The following is a 23,961-nucleotide window of genomic DNA, read 5'->3' on the forward strand; positions in this document are numbered from 1 at the left end:
CGCTACAGTGCGGGTAACACTTGACCAAGCTCAACACTGAAAAACTATAAAAGGCCCGTTGTTTGGTCAACGTTTAACGATTTCTTCTCTATGCGACATTTCATTTCTTGTAAGAGGGTGATACGAATGCCTTCTATTCACTGTGCCATCTTGATTGACCGTAGATGACCAGAGGGGAAAAGAAGCGCTAGATCAACGTAACCTACAATTTACACTCATGAGCGTCCTCATACTGTCCAGGCTAATCTTCCCACGGCTCTGGTCGGTAACTGCGCAAATGGGACATCGCTTGATGGTAGATCAAACTAGATATATATAGCTCTTGGTATCTTGAATGGCTCGTAATATCGTGGATTGGCCCAGAGCTACGGGGTTTTCTGTGCAGTGTTGAAAAATTTGGACCAATTTTGAAAAATTTTGACAGGATATCTCATCTCATCTCATCTCGAATGGTTAAGATCGTGTAGCTGTAGGGTGAAGAGGCATTGGCAGGGGTCTCGACGTGAGTATTGGGCAATTGAAACATGGCGGAGGATAAATCGCAAGTTAAAGTGAAGTTTTTCACCCGTGAGCAGGACGAATCGTTGCACGTTCAGGATACGCCGATCTATGCGCCAATCTCACTGAAACGGTATGGCCTCTCGGAGATCGTAAACCATTTGCTAGGTTTGGAAAAGGCTGTGCCCTTTGATTTCTTGATTGATGGCGAATTGTTGCGTACATCGCTACAGGATTATCTGACCAAGAAAGGACTGTCGAGCGAAACGTCTCTGAACGTGGAATATACCAGGGCCGTTCTTCCGCCATCATATCTAGCTAGTTTCAACGACGAAGATTGGATCAGCTCTATCGACGTCGGCGACAGGCATATCATTAGCGGATCCTACGACGGTATCGTCAGGACGTGGAACCTATCGGGGAAGATTGATAAACAGTACAGTGGACATTCAGGACAGATTCGTGCCGTAAAATATATTTCCAACACTAGATTAGTGTCTGCCGCGAACGATCGTACTTTGCGTCTGTGGAAGACCAAGAACGACAAGGTGACCCGCGAGCAGGCGCTAGCTGACGACGAAGACATCGAAGAAGGGAAGACATTAGCGATCCTGGAAGGTCACAAAGCTCCAGTGGTCTCAGTCGACGTGGCCAGTAACTCAAGAATACTGTCAGGCTCGTATGATAACACGGTTGGTTTCTGGTCCACAATTTATAAGGAAATGATCGCAATTGATCCTATGGAAGAACTGAACAATAGCACCAACAACAAAGTATCTACCGCTGCAAGGAAAAGAAGAAAGCTCGCGTTGAAGGACGGGTCCATCAGAAGACGTGGTCCACTGGCACTTCTGGAGTCACACACTGGTCCGGTGGAGCAGGCTATATTCGATGCTACTGATAATACAGTTGGTTACTCGGTTTCGCAGGATCACACAATTAAGACTTGGGATCTCGTTACTGCACGTTGCGTCGACACAAAGACAACTTCATATTCATTGCTGTCAATGGCTCAACTACCAAGTTTGCATCTACTTGCGTGTGGTTCTAGCGCAAGACACATCACCCTTCATGATTTGCGTGCAAACTCCTCCGCCAAAATAACTCAACAGCAGCTTGTTGGTCATAAAAACTTTGTGGTTTCTCTGGATACGTGTCCGGAAAACGAATACATGCTGTGCTCTGGTTCTCATGACGGGACGGTAAAAGTCTGGGATGTGAGGGCCAATTCTCCTATGTACACTATCACAAGAGAAGATCCTACGGTTCAAAAGGGCGTCAATGATAAAGTTTTCGCTGTGAAATGGGCAAAAGACGTAGGCATCATCAGCGGAGGACAGGATAAGAAGCTTCAGATAAACAAAGGTGACAACATTTTCAAAACGCAGTGAAATTCAGTCGTCTCGGATCGTATTTTTCTCTTTCTGAAACCGAGTATGGAATTTAAGTAAACCATAATAACCCTGGTATAACGATTCGCGATCGGTCATGTATCCATTCAGCCCACTCTTATAGTCAGTAACTCTTTCTTCGACAATGTCGCGCCAGCCTCGAAGCTCACGCAGTTGTCGTAATTCATCTGCTGTAAATTGAACCAACGGTCTCGTCTCGTATTTTAGGGGTCCAATGTTGATCCATTGCAGTTCATCGCAGCAGTCGCTCAATGATTCGATAGCCTTGATGTATTCAAATAAATTCTCGGCCGTGTCAATGAAAAAAGCTGTACAGACAATGACTTGGTCATATTTCTGTCCATTGGTAGTGTATTGAAGGAAATTACCCCAATGAACTGTTAAGTTTGATGGCCTCTTTATGCCCGTTAGTTGAACATTAAATTTCCTCGTTTGACTTTGCACGCTGGAGCTTCCAGAGTAATGCTGACAAAATGGCCTAATTCCAACGTCGGTTCCATGGTCTAAAGCAAATTCGTTGAACACATACATGAGAGGTGATAGCTCAATAGAAACAACATCAAAATTTGGAAATTTTTTGGCCGTGGAGTAAGGTATTTGTCCTGCTCCTGCTCCAGGAATGACAATCAGAGTTCTCTTGCCGCTGTCGACACTAGGGTGATTTAGGCTCTTGCAGATAAATTCGATCAATGGCTCTCGCTCACACAGAAAACCGCTGCTCCAGTCTCTACATAGATGACCTATAGCCTCATTTACTCGATTCTGGTTGGACGGCGACGCCGCCAACACGACTTGTTCGCTGACGAACTTCAATGAACCGTCATTGTTGAGGGTGTAACCTAGCTCAGCACAAATTGTTTTCAATTGATCAGGTAAAGCTTCATCCTCCGTATTCTTGAAGTTGGCCCGAACGATCTTCTCAAGAATATGGCTAATAACTGCCTTTAAAACACTGTGATTCGCTTCAATACATTTATTCACTTCTTTAATCTTGGAGAAATATTCGAGCTCCCTCAACTGTTCAATATGAATCTCATCCAGTTCCTTTGTTCTGTTGAAGATGGTAGCATTCTGACGCTGAGCTCTGACACTGTACTCTTGTAATTGCGCAAGGCATTGAGTTAGCTCATAAAGTGTGGTGCTCTCAGAGGTCTCGAAACAGGGTGCAGTCTTGCATATCTTGAAATCGGGCGTTGCCACGACAAGTTGCTTGGATGGCAAAAGGTAATCTGAGAGTGAATGTTGCATCAAAGAGGCAGCCCAGTTTCTGAAAGGCTTATATCTTCTAAGAAACGACATCAGCACAGCGAGGCATGCAAAGATAATGGTCGGCAAACTGGACGCCATGGATGCTCGCTCTCTGTTCTTGGTTTGTTAGACGTTTTTCTGATGACCTTTGACATGCTCGAAGAACTGCGATGGCTTTTGATTGACCAAAGCAAAGAGTAAGCCAATAACGGCCTCCCTCATCTCATTGAATAATTCTCACATATCCTTCAACCTGTTGAACAGTTTGCATATGAGCCAAGTGGTTTGATTAAGAAGCTAAAAGATTAAATGGAGAAAATGTCTATGAATGAGTATTATACGATGTCAGAAACTACGTCAGCAAATTCGCCAGCACTGTCGCTTTTATCAGCCTGGTCGTAGATTGAGTCTTTGAGAGCGGCATGGGTATTTTTTAGCGGTTTTGGACCATGAGAGACGCTGGGTCTTCTCTCGCTTGGATGCAGCGAGTGCGAATCATCGTACATCTTCAAGGTACTCACTCTGGTAATTGTGGCATGATCTGAGCCTTCTTCTCCAGCATCTTCTGCCTCAGCTTGCTGCTTAATCAGGGCAGCGTAACCAAACATGGACCTCCTTCTAATCTTGGCACCCCATCGCTCAAAGACCCAAGGAATTGGCACCATCACGACACATATTAGAGCGAACAATGTGCTGGCCCATTTCACTTTCAAGTTCTCGTACATCTGAATTGTGAAAAGTGGGAACACACTGCTAGTAATATACCTTAGCATGGTATTGGCAGCCAGACATGACGCAACGAACAATGGAGGGTAGCACAGTGAGAAGTAGATGATGATGGTGAAGAAAATGAGGATTAATCCGAAGCCGAACGGAATGCCTGCTGCAATAGGTGCCATCCAGTGAACATCGGGCCTGGCGGTCCAAGCCTGCCAGAAGAGCGCAATAGGCAGTGCGACCGAGCCAAATTTGCACGCCAGCAAAAATTTCTCCGGGACGACCGGCAGTAGCTCGTTGGTTTCTGGATCACGGTGTCCTCTATAAGGAGCCGTCCTCTTTGATTGACGTTCGTCTGGCCCTAACTCCGGAGTACCCTCCGGTGCCTTGGGAAATAGATATTTACGGTCCAGGTATAGGTAGAAGATGGATCCCAACCACAGGCCAATACCAATTCCCAGGAAAGGCAAACCCGATACTCCCAGGTTCATGTGGTAGATGCCGTGGTAGATAACTGGATAAGCCTCGAAGAACCCAAAAAGCACTGCAAAGATGAAGGCCACGTAGATGCTGAATACAAGAACAATTGGTTCGACGAACAGCATCTTGATAGGACGGAAAATAGTGATGGTCAAAGTAAGTTTCAAAAACGCCTTCTGGTCCTCTTTCGAGAACTTCTTCAAATTCACGTTGTTCTTTTTGGCCCGCTTCCTCAGAATCACACCCTTATGTGTCTCTGGCATGATGGCAATGAAGGGCAAGACCAACCCACCAGCAATCAGCTGAATCCATTGCGACCAGCGCCATCCCTGGCTTTTTGTAGCAAAGCCTCCCATGATCGGACTAATCACCGGCCCAAGGAAAGGTGCCAGGCAGAAGAACGTCATTGCCACGGACACTTCGTCCTGGTCGAAGATATCCATAATGGTACCGGAACCAACAGACAGCGCAGGGGATGCGAAAACCCCAGAGAAAAATCTCAACGGCAGAATTATTCTCATGTGGCCATTGGAGAGACCAACCCCCATCGTGAATAGCATCGAGATGGGCAGTGAGAATAAGTAAACCGGTTTACGGCCAAAAACTTCGCTCAAGGGTGCCCCGATAATCGTTGCAGACCCGAGCAAATAGAACGTAAGACCCGCAAGCGCCAACGTCTGGTTGACATGGTAACGGGCCACTAATTCAGGAACACCAGACACGTACAAAGACGAACCCATGGTAACCACCAGACATAAAAATGCCACAACCATTATAGTATACCATTTTTTCCAACCGGGCCAGTTATGAGGGTTTTCAGGGTCATCGGGACCATCCCAATCCAGGCTTCGAGGATCAATCGGCTCGCCACTCTCTTCGGTTTTTGACTCGTCCTCTGTTCGCTTCCGCGCAGTTAGCTCAGCCAATTGCTTACCGTTCAATTGTGGCTCATCGATTTCTGAGCCCTGCTTCAAGTCTTCACAAGAACTAGAACTTTCAAGGTGCATGACATCCCCATTCTGTGGTGAACGACTCATTGTGACTACTAGATCGGCAGCTTGCAAACCAATTGCTATGAATTCTCAAGAATCATCCTCTGCAGTCGGATTACAACACATTGCACATATGAATATATATATAAGGATAGCAAGGTGATCAAACCACCTGTGCACTACGCACCTTACTATGCAGTTAGCCATATATAAACTGGCGGTTGTACTGGCCGGTGTTAATATCTGTTGGCCGAAGATTCAGATCTTTAATTGTCCATCGGGGATTATGTATCCGCCAGATAGTGGGGGTAGCAACCACCGACGGAAAAACGGAAGGACGGAAGGAAACGGAAGGAAACGGAACGGACTTAAACGAGGAGACCATCAAGTGGGGCAGTGCACGGAAAAATAGTTTTTCCGAGGTCGACATATGCTCGTTCTAGGAGTGCCATGATTAAAGATGGTTGGTAAGCTTATGGTTGACGATTAAAGGGTCCAATCAGGGACCTTTGCTGTGGCTTTTAGCTTTGGCGTTGAAGCTGGGGAGCTGTCGTCTTTCAAGTGGTAAAAAAACGGGTTCTAATAGTGGGAAGCGCGGGATTCGTCCACGTATGTTACGAGACATACTGCCCAATTGCTTGAGGGTGAAGCATGTGCTTCCGGACCATCCTATCGTGTGGCAGGCAGATGAAGAGTCCTTGGTGGGTAAAAGTGGTACGATCTCGATGCAGGAGTTGATTGATCGGTATAGTCCCGAGTTTTCGCATGGAGCGGCTTCTCTGTTGCATCCTATGCTAGTCAATGGCCATTTGCAGACGGCGTACGCCGCTTATAAGCCCTTCAAAACTATCGATCGTGTTAATTACAAGCGCTTGATCCTTCGCTATCCCGATCAAGGTGAGGGAACAGTGGACTTCGCAGTGAAAAGTCTTGATCCCCAGAGGGACGGTGATTACGTTCCGCCGTCGCAAAGTGCTCATGAGTTACCCAAGAACTACTCGTATTTCGATCCCGATGATCCCCGGCAGTTCTCCTCAGACGATAGACCTATGCTCATCGTCCTGCATGGGCTCACGGGTGGCTCTGCCGAGAGCTATGCCCGGACACTGGTCAGTAGGATTACAAAACATTACAACTTCGAAGCATGCGTTTTCAACGCTAGGGGCTGTTGCCAGTCAACCATCACCACGCCGCAAACGTACAATGGGGGCTGGACGAATGATATACGGTTCTGTGTGAATGAGTTGCGGTCTAGATTCCCTAACAGAAGACTTTACATGGTTGGTTTTTCTTTGGGGGCATCGGTACTGAGCAACTATATCGGCGAAGAGGCTGAGAATTCTCAGATAGACTGTGCAGTGGCTTTAGGGAACCCGTGGGATCTGGCACACTCGTCCTATTACATAAACAACACCAAGATGGGGGCAAAATTTTATTCGCCTGCTTTGGCACAAAACTTAGTAGACCTCTCCAAGACCCACATGGAAGTGCTAAAGACCCACTCGAAGTTAGGCAAAAGGTACGAGACAAAGATGACCAATATACACACCGTTGAGCATTTCGATAATCTATTCACGGCTCCTATGTTTGGTTACAACACAGCAACTGAGTATTACAGAAACGCTTCATCTTGCAACCGCTTACTTTCCATCAGAACGCCGTTCTTGGCCATAAACTCACTCGATGACCCAATAGTCGGTTATGAAGCGATGCCTGAAGAAGAGATAAGAGCTAACCCCTACACTCTATTGATCGAGACCACCAAAGGTGGTCATGTCGCATGGTTCGAGAACACTAAGGGCAAGAGATGGTACACCGATCCATTGTGTCGCTTCTTAAGCGCGTTCCACCGGGAAATCGTTGTTAAGAACTTAAAGCTTGTGGTCGACGCTGAAGAACTGCCGCATAATAACGTTGGACCCGTGATGACCACTAACCTTAAATTTTGATTCTGCTAAAGATTTATCAAGTAGCAGAGGCCCAATTTCAGTTCAACAAATGAAGCCAGCTCAGCATTGTAAATGTCACTGAGACCATCAAACTTTGGTATCAGCTTATGTAAATAGTTTGGAACTGAGGTTGTCATTTTACCAGTAAACCTTTACTTGTCTGTTAAATCGTAGCTTCCGCTCATAATGTAGAGAGCCCTACCTGTATTAATATTTGAAAAATGGCTACATAAACGTTAAATCTGGGGGCCGACTTCAGAGTTCTGAAATCGATTGAAGACAATGCATGAAATACTGACCATTGCCATTGGGCACAGGCCGAATCACTTAGCTACTCAGTTCTTCAACTGCCAAGAAGAGCTCTTATCCAACTTGAGTGAAAAAGTCAATGACCCATCCATATTCCTACAACCAACTATCGACAGAATCTCCAAGACAGTTTCATATGCACCTCGAGGTTTGCTTTGGGATGCCAAGGCTGGATTCGGTGCTCTGGCCACTTACCAGTACCATGGATCCGGTGATTATTACTACGCTGATAACGCTAGCCAAGAACTCCAATCCGAAATGATAATGACCCAACCAAGAATTGCGAAAGCTGAATATCAGTCAGCACTAGACTCAGGAGTTGATGAACTTCCTAAATTAAGCCCCGAGACGACCAAGTATTGGTCAGACTACGCAAAACTCATCTACCCAGCAACAAGTTTTAATAGTTTGGCTGACTGGTATCACGATGTCTCCAATCCGAATTTACCTCACTTCCAAAAGTTTGACAGCAGAAGATTCGATAATTTTGAGATAGGCTACCAGGAATTTGATGACAATTATGCTAACGACTTTCTCGATGGTAATCTGCATGCCCAATTGGAGCAGTGTGACACTTTGCAGGGTTTTAACATCATTACTGATATGGACAGCAGCTGGGGAGGCTTTGCCTCTTCGATGCTTCTCGAATTGCGAAATGAGCTGCCGAAGGCTTCGTTCATCACCTGGGGTTATTACCAAGCCGACCCATTGACAGCCCAAGATCCAGCTTCTGCAAGACTAACCAAACGCAACATCGAAACTTTACAAAACAAGATTCGTAGCACTGTTGGTTTATCAGAGGAATCAGACCTTGTCATTCCCTTATATGCGGATGAACAGCTATCGAACTGGGAGCAGGCAGGTCTGAGTTGCAAAATCTTTGATACTGTGAATGCTCTCGCTTCACAGTCAAATCCGCAGCAGAGGCGCTCATTAGAGGATATAATTTCTTGCCTCACTCTGAGCGACGTTTCCAGAAAGTTCGTTTCGTCGATATTAGGAGCTGAGCCAGTCGACAGCTCCTTCTTCTCCAGAGTTGCCTTAGCGAGAAGTCAACCTGTCCATCAACATGTTTTCAATTCATGTCGCATCTCCAGGTGTTCACAACCGCTTGCAGCAACACCCAATTCTGAAGACAAGACAATGAAGACTTATGCGTACTATCCATCTGATACAATACCCGAGCAGTACAGCCAAGAGCGATCCTTTACAATTGAGTTTTCTTCCACTGAAATAGCTAGGAATGTCTTTATGCAATACGAGGATGTTGTCAGTAAATACTTCCGCCACGATTCTGATAGGGAAGAATTGAAAGACAAATTAGCCTCAATGAAGTCCTGTTACGAGTACGGTTGGTACGATGACGAATTTTCTGACGATGATATGTGATTCTGCAGCAGATCTTTAATGCCATTTCTACTACTTAAGGAAAATCGGTCACATTCAAAATGGGACTATCTTGAGCAATAAACTTCTGATAATTTAAAATAGGTCTATGTAGCATTCACTAATTATTTCTTACTGGAAATAGCAACTGCTACGGATTGGAAATCATCATGGGAAATCGAAACCTTAACATCTGAAACACCAGCTTGGCTAGCAGCCTTCTTTGCGTTACCATGAAGCCTGACTTCAGGACCCTTTCCGCCTTCGCGCGTAATCTCGATTTCTTTCAAGGATGCTCCACCTCCCTGAGATTTAACACCTAAGGACTTAAAGACAGCTTCCTTGGCAGACCATGTCCCAGCAAAGGAGCTTTGCACACATGGCTGAGATCTACAGTAGGCAATCTCGCTTTCAGTGAAGTTACGCTCAACAAACGTTTCATTGTCGATATTGACACTTGAAATCAATTCGACGTCGACACCAACGCTACTGCCCTTTGCGCCACCAGCAGCTTGCTTAGCAAGGTCACTTACAATTGTGGCGGTTTGCTTATTGACGTCAGACACAAAGTTATTGGATTTCTGAATAGATTTTGCACCGAAAGTCAACTTACCGGTGGCCTTCTCAGCAGAAACACGAGCCAATGGGTCTAAGTAAACTGGTTGCTCCAACTCGTCTTCGTAAGGAGCGTGTTCCTTGCTGACAAAGAGCTTGTTGTAGATCATACCGTTGTGGAAGAATTTGTGAGCAGCCTTCTCCCTGGCAGTGACCTTAGCAACATACTTCTCGTAAGTTCTTTGATCAACCGCGCCGAACAAGTAATCTGGGTGAATAACGATAGCCTGTGCACCCTTTTGACCGAAACCAAAAGAAGTCACTGAAACAGCCTTGATACCGTTTGTTTTCAAAGATTTAGATGGGTATAGGACAAATTCGAATTGCTCTAAAATCTTGTCAACATTATCAGCGTTACGGTTACCTGGCACAATACCAGTGTTCAAGATTTGGATGGCACCGTTCAACATCCAGGCACCAGCGGCACCCTTTGGATGACCGGTTAAGTATTTCTGGAAAACACCAATGACAGGGTTACCTTCGGATCTGCCCAGGTGCTTCATCATCTCATTGATAGTGGCAGATTCATTCTTATCATTAGCCTGAGTCGAAGTACCGTGGAAGGAAGCAACACCCAAATCATCAATTGTCAAACCGTATGTGGCCAATGCACCTCTCAGAGGAGCAATTCGAGGATCATTCTTGTAAAATTCATTACCCCATTGAGCTTGCGCAGATTTAAGTTGACTTGCAGCTTCTCTCTTGATTTCTTCGGTACGTTCGGCGAAGAACGCTTCGTGATCTTCAGCTGGAATATCTTCGGCCTCAGCTCCCAACATATCTAATTCGTTTTCAACCCACAGTTTAATCTGCTTTTGGCGATTAACCAGTTGACGTTTTCTGTATTTGATGTCCAATAAAGGCGTTGGGAACTTTAAGCCGCCATGATGTTCTCTGGCGGTGGTCAAGATACCTTTTCCTGGTGCAGGGACAGATCTACCAATCTTATCAGTAGCAGTAGCGGTGAGACCAACAATACCGTAAATAGGAACACCCATCTTTAGAGCTAGATCAGCATTCATAATGATTTGGATACCTGCACCTTGGGCCTCCATGAAACCGTTACGAGAAGTTGTAGCTGGTCTAGACATTTCAGCTGGGGTACGGCCATGTTCAAATTCATCCAAGGTATTCGAAGTAGCCTTCATGTTACCGAATTCATAAGAACCCTCTTCCTGGAAATCATCGTAACCACCTACAATACAAATCTTAGCCTTCCCAGACAAGATGGTCTCAACACCGATATCAACAGATTCAACAGCAGTGGCACAAGCACCCACTGGAGTCTTGATTGGGCCAGAAGAGGAGATCAACAACATGTTGACCCATGCAGACATGGTGTTAATGAAGGATTCCTGAAGAATATCGTTTTGAACAGGTTGATCTTTGTAGCGATCCTTGAACATTCCACGGAGAGCGCTAACACCACCCATACCAGAACCTGAACAGTTCCCAACTTCGGATACATGGACATACTCATACATTTCATATGGGTCAGTGATACCAGCAGCAATGAATGCTTCAACGACAGAAACTAGAGCGTACAGAGTAATTGGATCGACCTGTGAGATGACGTCATCGGAAATACCGTAAGTTCTGGCATCCCAACCAGTTGGAATTTGACCAGCGACCAGACGATCGAATCTCAGAGCCTTTGGAATGAAGAGCGTAGCGCCCTTGAGCAATTTCACAGAGAACTCGCCAGTTTCTGGAATTTCAAAGATATCAACCTTGTCACCGTGTTCATGCTTGAATTGCTCAGCAGTTTCTTTAGATGCTTCGAATGGTTCAAGATCTTCCTCAACGACAACTTCTTGAATCATTTGCTTCTTCTCAGGATTGTATCCATCGAACAATTCTGGTTCGATCATTCTGATACCAGCATGTTCAATAATCTTCTTTTCGTACTTGTTCTTAATATCCTTATCGTCAACAGGCTCGTTAGATTTAGCGTCAACCCATCCAGTGTATGGGCGTCCTTTTAGGTTACCATTGTGGTACTTGATCAACCCCATAATCCATGCCATTTCAACACAACCTTCCAGGGAGAATTCACCGAAAGCTTCCATCTCCCATCTGGTTCTGGAGGAGCCCCAAGGACCAACTTCCGAGAAACCGGTGACAACGATGACCTTCTCAAGGTTAAGCAATCCTTCCAAGTCTGATGAGCACAATTTCTTGACATCCCTGTAGGACTTCAAAGTAGGGAAGTTCAATTTGATGTTAGCCTTTGGTTGAACTTCGACTTGTGCATAAGCTGCATCAGCTTTGTCACCGCTGACAACCTTATGCTCGAGGGCAGTTTCGATAGAGACAGCTTTTCTGATGTCTGAAGTTTCCGTCAACTCGCTACGCAATTTTGCAGTGAAATCCTTTAGATCAGTCAAATATTGCAAGCTACCATTCAAATCAGCCATAACAGGGGACTTTTGGCACAGCTCAACAACCTCTGGCATCAACAAACCTAGCAGGTTGAAAGCCATTTCCTTTTGAGAGAAAGTACGGACACCAGCCTTTTCAATACCTTCAGCAATGATGTTGTTAGCACTCATCAAACCTGTACCTCTGGTCCAGCCGATGATAGCACCACAGATAGTTAGCTGATTGCCCCAAGATTCGGAATGCCATCTGTTGAACAAAGTTTCGAGAGATAGCTTGGATTCGGAGTAGAGACCGTCAGCACCAAAGGTACCATGGTTAGGCGACATTGGTAAGATGACTTGAGCTGGTCTCGTCTCGATGCCTCTACTAGACTTCTGCTTCTTGACACTACCCATAATCCTCATGATGTTGGTCAACATAATTCTATGAGCAAATTCGGACTTGGAGTCAATATTCTCTAATTCGATGCCATTCTCTGGAATGGCAGCAAATGGAATGATTGCATCTAGGTCCCAGCCTAGACCACCGTTCTTTTCGTCATCGTAGATGTAGTCGATCAAGGCCTCCACATCTTGCTTCGAGCCTTGGTTGAAAGGTACCACAATCAAGGTTGACCCCTTGGCACCATACTTAGCGTACAAGGACTGATAGAATTCCGTGACAGGCTTGGAGAAACGAGAAGTGGTAATAATTACTTTGGCACCACCTTGAAGCAAACCTTGCAGAATCTCAGCACCGATAGAGCCTTTACCAGCACCAGTAATCAAAACATACTTATCTTTGAAGGTAACACCGTTGATAGCGGCCTTCTCCAATCCATCCAAAAACAAAGATGAGAGCTGACGATCATATATCCATTCACCGGTTGGTCTCTTTTTCTTCAAGTGCAAGAAAGGAATAGTCTCCCTTGGAATGATCGAAGAAACTGTCTTTGAGATTTTAGATTTGTTTGGTAAGGAAGCAACCTCTTTAGTAGAGTCCTTGTCCAAAGCATCATCGACTTCGCCAGCCAGTTGAGTGGTTTGAGAAGCGTCGATTTCCTTGGAGTTTTGCAAAAACTTCATCAAATCACCATAAATTCTTTCGAACTCAGAGGCAGTGGAACCTGAGATGTCATGCTTAGAAGCTTGAGCACTGATGGCTTTGTAAACGCGAGTCAAATCTTCTTCAATGGTAGATTGAGCTTGCTTGGCCAAGGATCCACCAATGGCCATTTCTTGGACGTATTCAGATAGTTTTCTGACTTTTTCTTTTGGTTCTTCGGAATATTTAATGTTACCGTTCTTATCGATGACGGTCTTTGGCCCAGTTGGTTTAGAAATGTCCTTGTAAACTGGATCGATGTCTATAACTTGTTTACAGTTTTCGATCAACTGCTCACCAAGGCTCTTTGCTAATTTATAGTTTTCACCCTGGGATTCGTCAGTGTGAGCGACGTGATATTCCATGAATTTGATCAGTGTTTCGTTGGATCTGTTCATGATGTTAATTGCTTCGCTGACAACTTCTCTATCAACGTTCTTCAGAACGCCATGGATGATTTCAAAGTATAGTTGCAGCAATGATTGTTTAGCCCAGTTCCAAGAGGAATCGAAAACTCTCGCCTTCTTTCTGGAGAAAGAGGTGGAGATACCGTTGACAAAGTACTCACCCAGTTCTGCATTCAAGAAATCCAATTGTGCTTGCAACTCTGCTGCGTTGGCCTTCTCCTTCAGCAGTTTCCTTTCGCCACTGTCTAAGTCCATTTTCAGGTAGCGAGCCAAGACCTGCAGTTGTTGACGTGCCAAGATTTTTTGGTCCTTGGTCAACTCCTCGAATGCTGCAGCGTCGATGGTTGCACCGCCTGCACCGCCGGCACCAGCACCAGCGCCAGCACCAGCAGAAGCTGCGGACAAATCGATACCCGCGACAGAGGCATACTTCTGAGCTACGGAGTCCAAGAAAGCCTTTGCTTCTGGCTCGGATCCTAGACGGGAAGCGGGCTCATTGGTCAAAGCGATCAACAACACAGAATCCTGTCTTCCGCTAGCCAAACCCCAACGGCTTTGCAAATACTTTCTTGCAGAAGTGATCGTGAAACCACCAGGCATCTTGGAGGACATCAATCTTGAGATCAGGGACGAAGACTGCTTACCCAACGAGCCCGAGAAGCTCTCCTGGAACGTCTCCGCCAATTCCTCTAGAGGTGTTTCCTCTGGTTTTTCAGGAGTAGTGCCGAATTCTTTGCCCAGGTCACCCAAGATTTCGTTCTGAACCGTCGATTTACCACCGACCAGATCTTTGATGGTCTTCGACAGTGGAACGGCATCTAAGCTCTTCTTCAACTTCTGAGCGACAAGCACGTGCAGCAACAGCGAAGCCTTGACCGGCTCGTCTGGAATTTCAGCAACTGGACCGGATGGAGCAGCAGCTGCCGCAGGAGCAGCAGCCACAGGAGCAGCAGGCCCCGCAGCCGCGGCTGCGGGCTCGGCGGCTGCCGGAGCCGCCGAAGTGTCGGAGCCACCAGCAGCTGCCTTCTTAGAGGCTAATTCCTCAGGATCCAGAGTGTAGTTGATCTCCTTGGTATCCTTGGCGTAGCAGAGGACCTGTCTCTGCAGCGACAGCGCCGCGTCGTACGATTCGTACTTGCTCTTCATCGTTCTCTGTGCCATACCTGCCAAGGTGGGAGAAGGACCGATTTCAACAACTCTCTCCGTGTTAAAATCCTTCAAGAACACATCCTGTGTTTCAATCCATCTCACGGGAGAAGCAAACTGGTAAGCCAGTAGCTCGGTCAATAGCACATGAGCCAATTCCTGCTCAACTTCAGGCTTCATAACCATCGTATCTTGTACTGCAACTGCAATGCCCTCCTGAAAACAGCTACTCTCCCCGAGACGACCGCAGCCCCTTCTCTTATATACTTACAATGTGGTTTCCATTCCCGCTGAAGGTCGCTTTCGCCACCCGCCTTCTACCTCAACAAACTTTTTGGCTTCGTGTTTACGTTTCGCTGCGTGAAAAATTGTTGGATTTGAACTTCACCAAAACTAAGACGCCCTTGGCGGCTCCGTCTCGAGCTGGCAGACGCTCGAGCCAGAGCCCGCATGAACAATGCGTGCCACATCGACCGACAAGACCGAGAACCGAGATCCGGGCCACGATTCAGTCGGGTGGGTTGGACAAGAAACGGGTCTGATTTAAGTTGGATCGAAACTGGCGTAGGTGAAGATATCCAGCAGTAAACGATTGAGTCCCCGGGCTGCAATTGACTTGAAGACGTACTTTTTGTAGAGCTGGAGCCCTAATAGACTTAAACTGAGAGGGCCCGTACGGAATGAGCAGCATTTTCTCAAAAGTAGTATAAAAAAGGTTCATATACCATAGCTGGAGTGAGGAAGAGAGTCAGAGCAGATGGTCAGAAGCAGAGGCACGTCTGCATCATTGACACGTATAGGTGTTATAGGTATAACACGTCTTGTCATGTCGCCGATACCAAAAACATTCAAAGCCTTTCCTTTGACTGCCTTTTTCTCGGGAGCGATCACCGCGGTTGCGACCGCACCGATTGTTCTCTAAGGTCATGGGAAAACTTGTTTTTGGAAGAGAGAGTTCCCAATTTCCACCCCGAAGTGCAGTTCCGCTGCGAACAGTACCATTGCACCATTGGGACTAAATGAATCGGGCCACATTGCTTCCTTTTTTCGATTAAATTAAAGAAGTTACAATACACATCTTGGTTTAGATCTCTTATTTCTTGGACGTCACGACGGATGGGACGACGACGACGACGACGACCACAGCAAAGATCAGGAACACAATGATCCAGCATCTAATCTTGTTTCTTCTGGCCCTTCTGGCGCTCGTGACGGCTTTGTTGGTGTGTCCGACACCTTGTTCGACGTCTTGTTGCGCTTCCTCGACGTTCTTGCTGATCACCTCGATGTTCTCCTGCTGTTCCACGACAAGCTGTTCCATGTCGTTGAACAGCTGGGTCAGTTCTGCCATCGTCTTCTCCAGCTTGAGCAGTTCCTGGTGTCTTGCCTGCACTTCAGCCAACGCGGTCTTGGCTTCGCCACGTCTGTTTGCGTTCAAGAGCGCTTGCGAGAAGATCTGCTGTCCACCTACGTCGTTGATGGCGTTTTCCACTTCTTCGTCGGTCGCATCGGGCTGAACCACGCGGTACTGTCTCATTGCCTGCTCCTTGTTCTCCTCCTTGTAGTTAGACTCTATTATTCTGTAATCCTGGATGGCTTTCAAGAATCTTTGTCTCGAATTCTCCGCCTGCGCCTGCTTGCTGGCGTCGTGCAACCCGTCCTGCTGAGCACTCTTGATCTTGTTTCTCAACTGGTACTGCAAATCGGAAGCCTGAGATACTATGTCATCCAAAGTGCGTCTCAACTCCATTTCCTGGTCTTCGTTCACTTCAGCCAACAGTCTCTTGTGGTACGTGTCGATGCTGTTGATAAGTTGCTCGTACGTGTCCAATTCACCATTGATCTCATTGATCTTACCCATGAATTGCACAAAGTCTCCACCACTCGAACCACCGCCCTGCACGTTACCGTACCCATTTTGGGCAGCTTTCATTTCGTAGCTCTCAGTCGGAGCCGCTCCGTGCGACTCATAAGGGTTCTGCGACTCGTAAGGATTGTTGTTGTAGCTCATACCGGCCTCCTAAACTATCCTTACTGAACTTTGCTTGCCGTTTCAAGTACAGATTACTGGTTTAAAACGCTTATGGCTTCGTTCCGCGACTTATACTCAGAAAAACCACAAGGAAAAAAATACACAAAATGAAAATTGTCAAAGAGGACCGCTTTAAAAGGTCTGTCAGCAATGTCTCGAGCACCCGCAAGCCAAATAATTACACTGCACCAAAGCCGGGGTTCTTGAGACCTCCTATATTTTCAAGACTCGTATTTATCTTCGCTGCCCAGCAACTTAAAAAGCCAAGCCTTGTAATACCAGCGCAGGCCGCTCGCTATGCACGGCACATCACCTGAACTTCGCTGTGGATGAGACCAAGCGCTCTCAAGATTCACTCTAGTTGATCCTCGAGGTACGCCACCAGGCTCTTCATCTTGGTAATATCAGATCTTGTCTGCGGTATCCTTGCCTGGGCGTCGCGCAGGGTCAAGAGCGATCGCTCGTACTGTTCCGCAGCCTCTTGCCAGTAACTGTCGCCGAAGCTGCCAGCTGCGTCGAGCTCTTGCTCTGAGTCCACGCCGGCATGGTCCTCCGCCTGCAATTGCTCGATTCTGGCGTCCAGCCGCGACAGAAAAGCGTCCCTGGCGGTCACGTACGCTTGGTTGACCTGCTGCGGAGCGTTTCTCCGCAGCACGGCCACCTGTACGGTCTGGTCCTCCCACTCCTGGTACGCCTGTCGCACCTTTTCGTTCAGCTCCAAGTCGAAGGGCTCGACGTACTTTTCCTGCGATTTCGAGATCAGTTCACTCACACTCATCTTACCGCTCGGATCGTCTGAATTAACCACTCTCACAGAGCTAGAGGCCATCTCCATGACCTGTGAGAGAAAGTCCTGCAACTGCAGCCCAACCTCTCGCCGAACGTGGTCCTTGCCCTCCGCGGCCTCTGCCGGCAGATGCAGTCTCATTTTTTCGTCCAGGGCGTCATAAAGCTGTCCATAGATGCTTCGCAGCTGCTCTACAGTCACATCCACCTTCGGCATCTTATATTCCGCGAGTCTCTCGTGGGCCTTGAAGTGTAAATAAGATCTAAACTCAGACTTATAGATTTAAACGCTGTTGGTTACCCGCCCGCAGAGCTGAAGCGCTGCAAAAGGGAGCCATAGTAATACAAAAGTTGTTGCAAGTGGTATATAATGAAGATGATAGATAGGCAAGAGTTGAGGGCATTGTGTTTTAATTTGGCTGAGATATGTCCCTTGTGGTGGAAACCAATGAGTATGCTCCCCTTTATGCTCCATTCTTTGGTTTTGCAGGCTGCGCTGCTGCCATGGTGCTGTCCTGTCTCGGTGCAGCTATCGGTACTGCCAAGTCTGGGATCGGGATCTCGGGTATCGGTACGTTCAAGCCTGAGCTGATTATGAAGTCGTTGATTCCTGTGGTTATGAGTGGTATTCTGGCGATTTACGGTCTGGTTGTCGCAGTGCTGATCGCTGGTAACTTATCGCCCACGGAAGAATACACACTTTTCAGCGGGTCCATGCACCTAAGTTGCGGATTATGTGTTGGATTTGCCTGCTTGAGTAGCGGATATGCAATTGGGATCGTGGGCGATATAGGAGTAAGGAAATTCATGCATCAACCGCGGCTGTTTGTTGGAATTGTGCTGATTCTCATCTTCTCTGAAGTGCTTGGATTGTATGGGATGATTATTGCATTGATTTTGAACACCAGAGGTTCAGAAAAATAGCCAATGCACCTTGAATTGTTCAATCTTTTCTTTGAAGAGGGATGGTTGTATATATACGTATTACGCGAAAAAAGTTACAAATCAGATCATTCTGTGGTGTCCATGGGCTCGCCTCCAGTGGCTATTGGAGCGGCATGGCTGCCGCTTGAGATGTCCACATGCCCTTGGTCATCGATATACTGCGTATCATTCTCCTGGATGCATTTCACGGACCGTGCGCTGTCCAGGAAAAGTAAATAAGCCCTCTTAACGTCGACCACATCGACTACGTTACTCTTTCTCTTGAACGAGATCTGCTGTGCAACGGAGATTAAGTTGCTACTGTAGCGTAGACTGGTCTCTGTGCCTATCTTTGTGAGGAGATCAAGTGCCTCAGTGCTTAGCTCCACTTCTTCCTCCTGGGCCCTGATCGATAAAATCGTCTTTATTTCTTGTTCATTGTAGTTGGTGGTTGTTATAATGATCGATCTGTCCAGTAGATCCAGTGGCAGGCCATGTGGAGATTTGTAATTGGTTCCTCTGGTCTTGGAGATGCCTTTGTTCGTGGCCATCATGATTATTGGGGCAAATTCGTCCTCCAAAGCCCTATTGATAAACGAAAAGCACTCGATGTCCAGCATGTGGACCTCATCGATGAAAAGGACACCTGGCACAATTTCCGCCTTGCCTTCTTCCTTCCATTCGGCGACCTTGGTGTTGATCTGGTCCCTAACCTCGGATCTGATCTCCCCTGTGTCGCCGGTAAACAGAGCTAGGAAGCCCTGTGTTCTCGAGTTGATCACGTCGATCTCATGCAGCGAGACGGTATGAACAGCAGTCTTTCTCTTTTGTAGCTCACCTTCTGGACATTGCACAAACCTCGTGTCAGCGCCCATGGCATCGTAGTCTCTGGACCTGGCAAATGATCTACCTAGCTTAGTAATCTTACCACTGGCCTTATCGATAGAAATCACATCCCCAGCAAGCACTTTTTCCTTGGTCAACCCGTCGATCATCTTATTACCAAGCTCATAGATAGTCTCCATGTCAGTGGTCTTAATGGTTAGCTTCCCCTGCTTATGTCCTCCAGTAATCGATCTATCAATCTGAATCTCGACAACTTCACCCTCAATCAGCTCGGTTTCCTCCTTAATCTTCACACCGATAGATTTTCTGAACGCTTGCGTCAGGGCCTCGGTCTTGCTCAACTCCAAAGAAAAGATCTCTGAGCCAGCTATAGCAGTAAAAGGCACATCCTTGCCTAAAGACTGCGACAAACCCATGGCCAGTGCAGTCTTACCCGTGGAAGGTGGGCCAGCGACCAAAACGGCTCTTCCTGCAATCGTTCCATTTTGAACCATCTTCAAAAGAACACCGGCTGCACGTCTAGCTTGCAGCTGCCCTACCATTCCTTCCGATGACTCCTTCGCCTGTAGATGCTCATCGAGGCCTAGACCTGTGATATGCGAGTGAGCTGCAATCAGCGATAAAGATTTCAACGAATCTGGACCTTCATTCGGATCAATAGTTTGAATTGACATCACAAAACCCTCAGATAACTCAACTGAACCCTGCCGACACCTTCAAGATACACTGCAACTCATCTCAAGTTGGTCTTAAAAGACGAGTTTTCTCATCGATTTGCCATTTGTTAGCTGTTAGTCACGTGATCCTACAGTAAAGTATATAAAGGCCAGACAAGAGAGCTCTTCTACTGATATTTGGCGATCGATCAGTGTCAATAGCAGTGTCGATAGGCCGGATTCGCTATTGGACTGCCTTTCTGAGTACTTGGTATTAAACTGCCTTGACTGGTTTGGTTTGGAGGCCCTGGTTGGAGGTTAAGACCCGAAGGAAACGCAAGCCGGTTGGCAGAACTAAGGCGGCTTCGTTGTGATGGAAACGATCAGGGAAATCGTGAAATCATGCTGTAACTTGTGCTGCTGCTGTTGTACCTACTCAGAATCGTATGTCTCCCTCAATGGGAGGCGGTACAACATTAAGAGACTTTTGGGAGAAAGCAGTCTGTCGTTCGTGTACCTAGTTCAGCAATCGGGCGGGACCAGTAGCGGTGGTGCTATCAGCCTTGGGCCTGTTCGAGAGCTTTATGCCCTTAAGAGGATAAGATGTCCTTTCGGTAACGTCGAGAGCATATCGAATGCGATGAGGGAGGTGGAGAATTACAGGAGGTTTCAGAGCCCGTATATCATTGCCCTGATAGATTCCCAGGTCGCTCAGGAGAAGGATGGATCCAAGACAGTGAGCATACTTTTACCTTTTTTCCCGCTGGGCTCCCTCCAGGACAGCATAGACCGCAACCTGCTCAAGAGCACCTTTATATCCGAGAGCGAGTGTCTGAGGATCATGATGGGCATTGCCAGAGGTCTGCGTTGTCTGCACGACCCAGCCGCGAGAGAGCAGACCGGTAGCGATGCGGAGACGGCACAGGACACTGTATCTATGTCCTACAGTGAGGAGGCGGCGTTGCTGCTTGACGACACGCCGCTCGAGCTCGACATCCTGTCGTCTCAGAACACTGTTGCGACGAAATCATACATCCACAGAGACATCAGGCCTTCCAACATTCTGTTTTCCGCAGAAGGTCTCCCGATCATATCCGATCTAGGTTCATGTTGCAAGGCGGATATCAAGGTTACGACAAGACACCAGCTCAGCGAGCTGCAAGAATGGGTCACTGATAACTGTGCAATGCCCTATACAGCACCCGAACTGCTCAATATTACGCTCAACAGCTCCGTCAGCTGCAGGGCAGATATTTGGTCACTGGGTTGCACATGCTACACTATGCTTTTTGGCATATCGCCGTTCGAGCGCGAGTTGCAAGTTAGTGGAGTGTCTCTGGTTTATGCAGCTTGCAATGCCAAATTCAGCTTCCCACAACAGACAAGATACTCAGATGGCCTGATTCAAATGATAAAGTCCTGTATTCAGGTTGATCCAGCCGCTCGTCCAGACATAAACGAGCTTCTTAGCACGTTGCAAGATCTGCAGACCTCGTCGTGAGTGATCTTAATTCTCTACAGTACCCAACTGTCACAAGTGCCTAATGCGGTCAGATCTACCAAGTTAAGAAGAGTCCATGATAGTCTCTTCTGACTCCTGGTGGCTTCCAATTCTGCTAGCCGATCGAGCGAATCCATGTCCACAAACGCTAGTGTCAAAAGTTTTCAGAATTGCTTGGAAACTGAAGTGCCAGGTTACAATGACTGCCCATCGTTCTTGTACCAAGTGAACAAAGTATCCGCAAGAGGCGGCAGAAGAAATAGGATAGCTGCAAAAGTACGAGACATATGTGGGAATACTACAGCGCCTAGCATGCCTCCCCCGCTGACAAATTCCACTGCAAAAGAAACTGATGATGAAGGGCACTCGCAAATTATGTCGAAAGAAGAGGTTCTTGCGAAGGTTCGAGATGTATATAATGCCGAGAGTAAGCTGTCTGTCCAAGAGTTTGAGTTTTACAGGCGGAAAGTAGACTTGAATATGACGAAAAGTCTCGATTCAGAGTCGACGAGGCGCGTGTTGACGACTGTCCTGGAAGAATTGGAGGATAAGGACAGGTGCGCCCGCATATTGAGGGAATGGCTGACCTCTGACGTTACAATCTCCAGTTGGTGCCCAGCCTTTCTCAAAATATATGAAAATGCGTCAATTATTTAAATAATCTACTAATACTAATAAGCAGACAATGGGAATAATTACATTCTTGTAAGGTGCTAAAACATGACAAACGGTGAAATACATGGAAACAGAACGTTACATTCTCCTTCTCTTTCCGACGGTAGCCTGGAAACCAGTCTTGATGGAGGACACGGATCTTGTCGAACCACAGCTTTTACAGACCAAGAAGAACAATCTGTTGGATTGTTCCTTCTTCAACTCTGTGTTAATGCTCTTACATGTCTTACAGGTGACATATTCCAAGATGTATCTTCTCAAAACGTTTTCCATTTGTTTAGATTGAAATTTACCCTTGATGACTAGTCTCTTCTGCCCGTCCACAGAACCAGAGGTACCCAATTCAGCAAACAGATATTGGATAAGATGCTCTGGGGATCTTTGCAATTTCTCGGAGATGTCCTGGATATTAGAGAAAATGGTCTTCTTACCATCACGCAAACACACAGGAGGTGGAATTCTGAACTTTGGTCCGGATCTGTCACCAGCTAGTTCTGGGTTGTTAGCTTTCAGGATCTCGAAAAATCTGTGAAGTAAATCGGGGTACCCCAAACCGACTTCCTGTTGAAGCGTCGATTCGATCACTGGAGTGCTCTCTTTACTAGTAGTTTCATCGACCTTGACACCAGCCTTGGCCAGTTGCTGTTCGAAATCGTCCAAATCCGTCTCCTTTGCCTTTTTCTTCTTTTTCTTCAATTTTAGTTCGCCCAATGCTTCCGAAATGTCATCTGTGGAGTCCGTGGGTTCCTCAGAAGCTGCTTTACTCTTCTTCTTCTTCTTTTTCTTCAATCCAGCGAATAGATCATCGTTAACATCTGCTTCAGATTGTGAAATGACCGCATCGAGATTTTCCGGTGCCACCTTCTTCGAAGACTTCTTCTTTTTCATAGAGGGGTCAAACCCCAATTCTGCAGCTAATTCTGACGACATCTTGATCCTTGGAGATTCGTACGCTACACCTACCTCACCTATACACCGGAGCCCAGGAGTCCTAAACGCTTTCAATTAAACCCAGCTTAAAGAATCTTCAAAAATTTTCATCCGTCAAAAGTGATTACGATATCCAGACCGGGTAACAATTCTGGCTCTATTTGAGACTATTATAGTGTACAAGATATGCATTTGCGCTGGTGCTCGCCTGACCGCAAGGCAGGGCTACGAATCGTTGATGTCCAATTGCTCGGTGTTTTGTCTGAGGGCCTCCGTCGCGTCTTTAGTGACTTGCTCGATCTCTGTGCCCTTCGTCACCTGAACTGCGGGCGCAGCCCCGTTGTCCTGGCTCTCTTCTTCATTTCGTAGCGGCTCCACGTCGTACTTTTCAAGGAAATAGCCTTCAACTTCCTCTTTTCCGTTGTTCTCCGCTTCGTAAATTGCATCTTGGTTGAACTTATTCCTGATGAAAGGATCCGCTTCATACTCGTCGCAGAGCAGTTTCACGGCTTCGAGCTTACCGTTCAAGGAGGCCCAATGCAATGCTGTGTTGCCTGTTTCATTTTGTTGGTTCACAAACTCCCTGACTTCCTCGTCGCTGGCGGAATTCTCCTTCACCAATTCCATGATGTATCTGGCAGCCTCTACATGGCCGTTGGCACATGCCATGTGCAATGCAGTGGAGTTGGAGCTTGAATCTCTGCATGTCTTCAACAGTTTTGGATGAATCAAAGTGGTGAAAATATCCCGCAGAGACTCCAGATCTCCAGCTCTGGCGTCTAATATGATGGCATCCTGGTCTTCCTGATCCAATGGCTCTGTGTGAAGCGTCATATCTGCGCAGACGGACCCTTTAATGTTGATCTACCCTGCGTACACTTCGAGCTCATCTCAAGCTCATCTCAAGGCCAAAATTTTTTCAATATACTATGTGCATTATCGAGCGTCCGAAGTGATGAACTTCAAGCCTTGAACTGAAGCGATGAG

At 46.8% G+C, this 23,961-nt stretch overlaps 14 protein-coding genes across 14 annotated transcripts; 6 read left to right on the forward strand and 8 right to left on the reverse strand.

The window, feature by feature from the left end:
• Nucleotides 1–524: 524 nt before the first annotated feature.
• YTM1 (Ytm1p) lies at nt 525–1,889 on the forward strand (the record flags this gene model as incomplete). Its single annotated transcript, XM_037281786.1, has 1 exon — nt 525–1,889. The coding sequence occupies one exon, from the start codon at nt 525–527 to the stop codon at nt 1,887–1,889; it is 1,365 nt and encodes a 454-aa protein (XP_037137681.1).
• Nucleotides 1,890–1,892: 3 nt separating this feature from the next.
• HG536_0A08220 (uncharacterized protein) lies at nt 1,893–3,257 on the reverse strand (the record flags this gene model as incomplete). Its single annotated transcript, XM_037281787.1, has 1 exon — nt 1,893–3,257. One exon carries the CDS (start codon nt 3,255–3,257, stop codon nt 1,893–1,895), a length of 1,365 nt encoding a protein of 454 aa, XP_037137682.1.
• Nucleotides 3,258–3,493: 236 nt separating this feature from the next.
• On the reverse strand, nt 3,494–5,392 carry TPO4 (Tpo4p; the record flags this gene model as incomplete). The annotated part of the gene is made up of 1 exon (XM_037281788.1): nt 3,494–5,392. One exon carries the CDS (start codon nt 5,390–5,392, stop codon nt 3,494–3,496), a length of 1,899 nt encoding a protein of 632 aa, XP_037137683.1.
• A 566-nt stretch (nt 5,393–5,958) lies between these two features.
• Nucleotides 5,959–7,296, forward strand: MGL2 (putative carboxylic ester hydrolase; the record flags this gene model as incomplete). The annotated part of the gene is made up of 1 exon (XM_037281789.1): nt 5,959–7,296. One exon carries the CDS (start codon nt 5,959–5,961, stop codon nt 7,294–7,296), a length of 1,338 nt encoding a protein of 445 aa, XP_037137684.1.
• A 282-nt stretch (nt 7,297–7,578) lies between these two features.
• On the forward strand, nt 7,579–8,994 carry DML1 (Dml1p; the record flags this gene model as incomplete). Its single annotated transcript, XM_037281790.1, has 1 exon — nt 7,579–8,994. One exon carries the CDS (start codon nt 7,579–7,581, stop codon nt 8,992–8,994), a length of 1,416 nt encoding a protein of 471 aa, XP_037137685.1.
• A 122-nt stretch (nt 8,995–9,116) lies between these two features.
• On the reverse strand, nt 9,117–14,810 carry FAS2 (trifunctional fatty acid synthase subunit FAS2; the record flags this gene model as incomplete). Its single annotated transcript, XM_037281791.1, has 1 exon — nt 9,117–14,810. One exon carries the CDS (start codon nt 14,808–14,810, stop codon nt 9,117–9,119), a length of 5,694 nt encoding a protein of 1,897 aa, XP_037137686.1.
• Nucleotides 14,811–15,717: 907 nt separating this feature from the next.
• On the reverse strand, nt 15,718–16,635 carry SSO1 (syntaxin; the record flags this gene model as incomplete). Its single annotated transcript, XM_037281792.1, has 1 exon — nt 15,718–16,635. One exon carries the CDS (start codon nt 16,633–16,635, stop codon nt 15,718–15,720), a length of 918 nt encoding a protein of 305 aa, XP_037137687.1.
• Nucleotides 16,636–17,008: 373 nt separating this feature from the next.
• NSL1 (MIND complex subunit NSL1) lies at nt 17,009–17,659 on the reverse strand (the record flags this gene model as incomplete). The annotated part of the gene is made up of 1 exon (XM_037281793.1): nt 17,009–17,659. One exon carries the CDS (start codon nt 17,657–17,659, stop codon nt 17,009–17,011), a length of 651 nt encoding a protein of 216 aa, XP_037137688.1.
• A 209-nt stretch (nt 17,660–17,868) lies between these two features.
• Nucleotides 17,869–18,366, forward strand: VMA11 (H(+)-transporting V0 sector ATPase subunit c'; the record flags this gene model as incomplete). The annotated part of the gene is made up of 1 exon (XM_037281794.1): nt 17,869–18,366. One exon carries the CDS (start codon nt 17,869–17,871, stop codon nt 18,364–18,366), a length of 498 nt encoding a protein of 165 aa, XP_037137689.1.
• An 86-nt stretch (nt 18,367–18,452) lies between these two features.
• On the reverse strand, nt 18,453–19,886 carry RVB2 (RuvB family ATP-dependent DNA helicase reptin; the record flags this gene model as incomplete). The annotated part of the gene is made up of 1 exon (XM_037281795.1): nt 18,453–19,886. One exon carries the CDS (start codon nt 19,884–19,886, stop codon nt 18,453–18,455), a length of 1,434 nt encoding a protein of 477 aa, XP_037137690.1.
• A 355-nt stretch (nt 19,887–20,241) lies between these two features.
• Nucleotides 20,242–21,369, forward strand: ENV7 (putative serine/threonine protein kinase ENV7; the record flags this gene model as incomplete). The annotated part of the gene is made up of 1 exon (XM_037281796.1): nt 20,242–21,369. The coding sequence occupies one exon, from the start codon at nt 20,242–20,244 to the stop codon at nt 21,367–21,369; it is 1,128 nt and encodes a 375-aa protein (XP_037137691.1).
• A 135-nt stretch (nt 21,370–21,504) lies between these two features.
• On the forward strand, nt 21,505–22,026 carry ADD37 (Add37p; the record flags this gene model as incomplete). Its single annotated transcript, XM_037281797.1, has 1 exon — nt 21,505–22,026. The coding sequence occupies one exon, from the start codon at nt 21,505–21,507 to the stop codon at nt 22,024–22,026; it is 522 nt and encodes a 173-aa protein (XP_037137692.1).
• Nucleotides 22,027–22,122: 96 nt separating this feature from the next.
• Nucleotides 22,123–22,974, reverse strand: SUI3 (translation initiation factor eIF2 subunit beta; the record flags this gene model as incomplete). Its single annotated transcript, XM_037281798.1, has 1 exon — nt 22,123–22,974. One exon carries the CDS (start codon nt 22,972–22,974, stop codon nt 22,123–22,125), a length of 852 nt encoding a protein of 283 aa, XP_037137693.1.
• A 225-nt stretch (nt 22,975–23,199) lies between these two features.
• Nucleotides 23,200–23,808, reverse strand: YAR1 (Yar1p; the record flags this gene model as incomplete). The annotated part of the gene is made up of 1 exon (XM_037281799.1): nt 23,200–23,808. One exon carries the CDS (start codon nt 23,806–23,808, stop codon nt 23,200–23,202), a length of 609 nt encoding a protein of 202 aa, XP_037137694.1.
• Between the last annotated feature and the right edge of the window lie 153 nt (nt 23,809–23,961).

Source organism: Torulaspora globosa, chromosome 1 (genome assembly GCF_014133895.1).
Source record: "Torulaspora globosa chromosome 1, complete sequence".
Lineage (NCBI taxonomy): Eukaryota > Fungi > Ascomycota > Saccharomycetes > Saccharomycetales > Saccharomycetaceae > Torulaspora > Torulaspora globosa.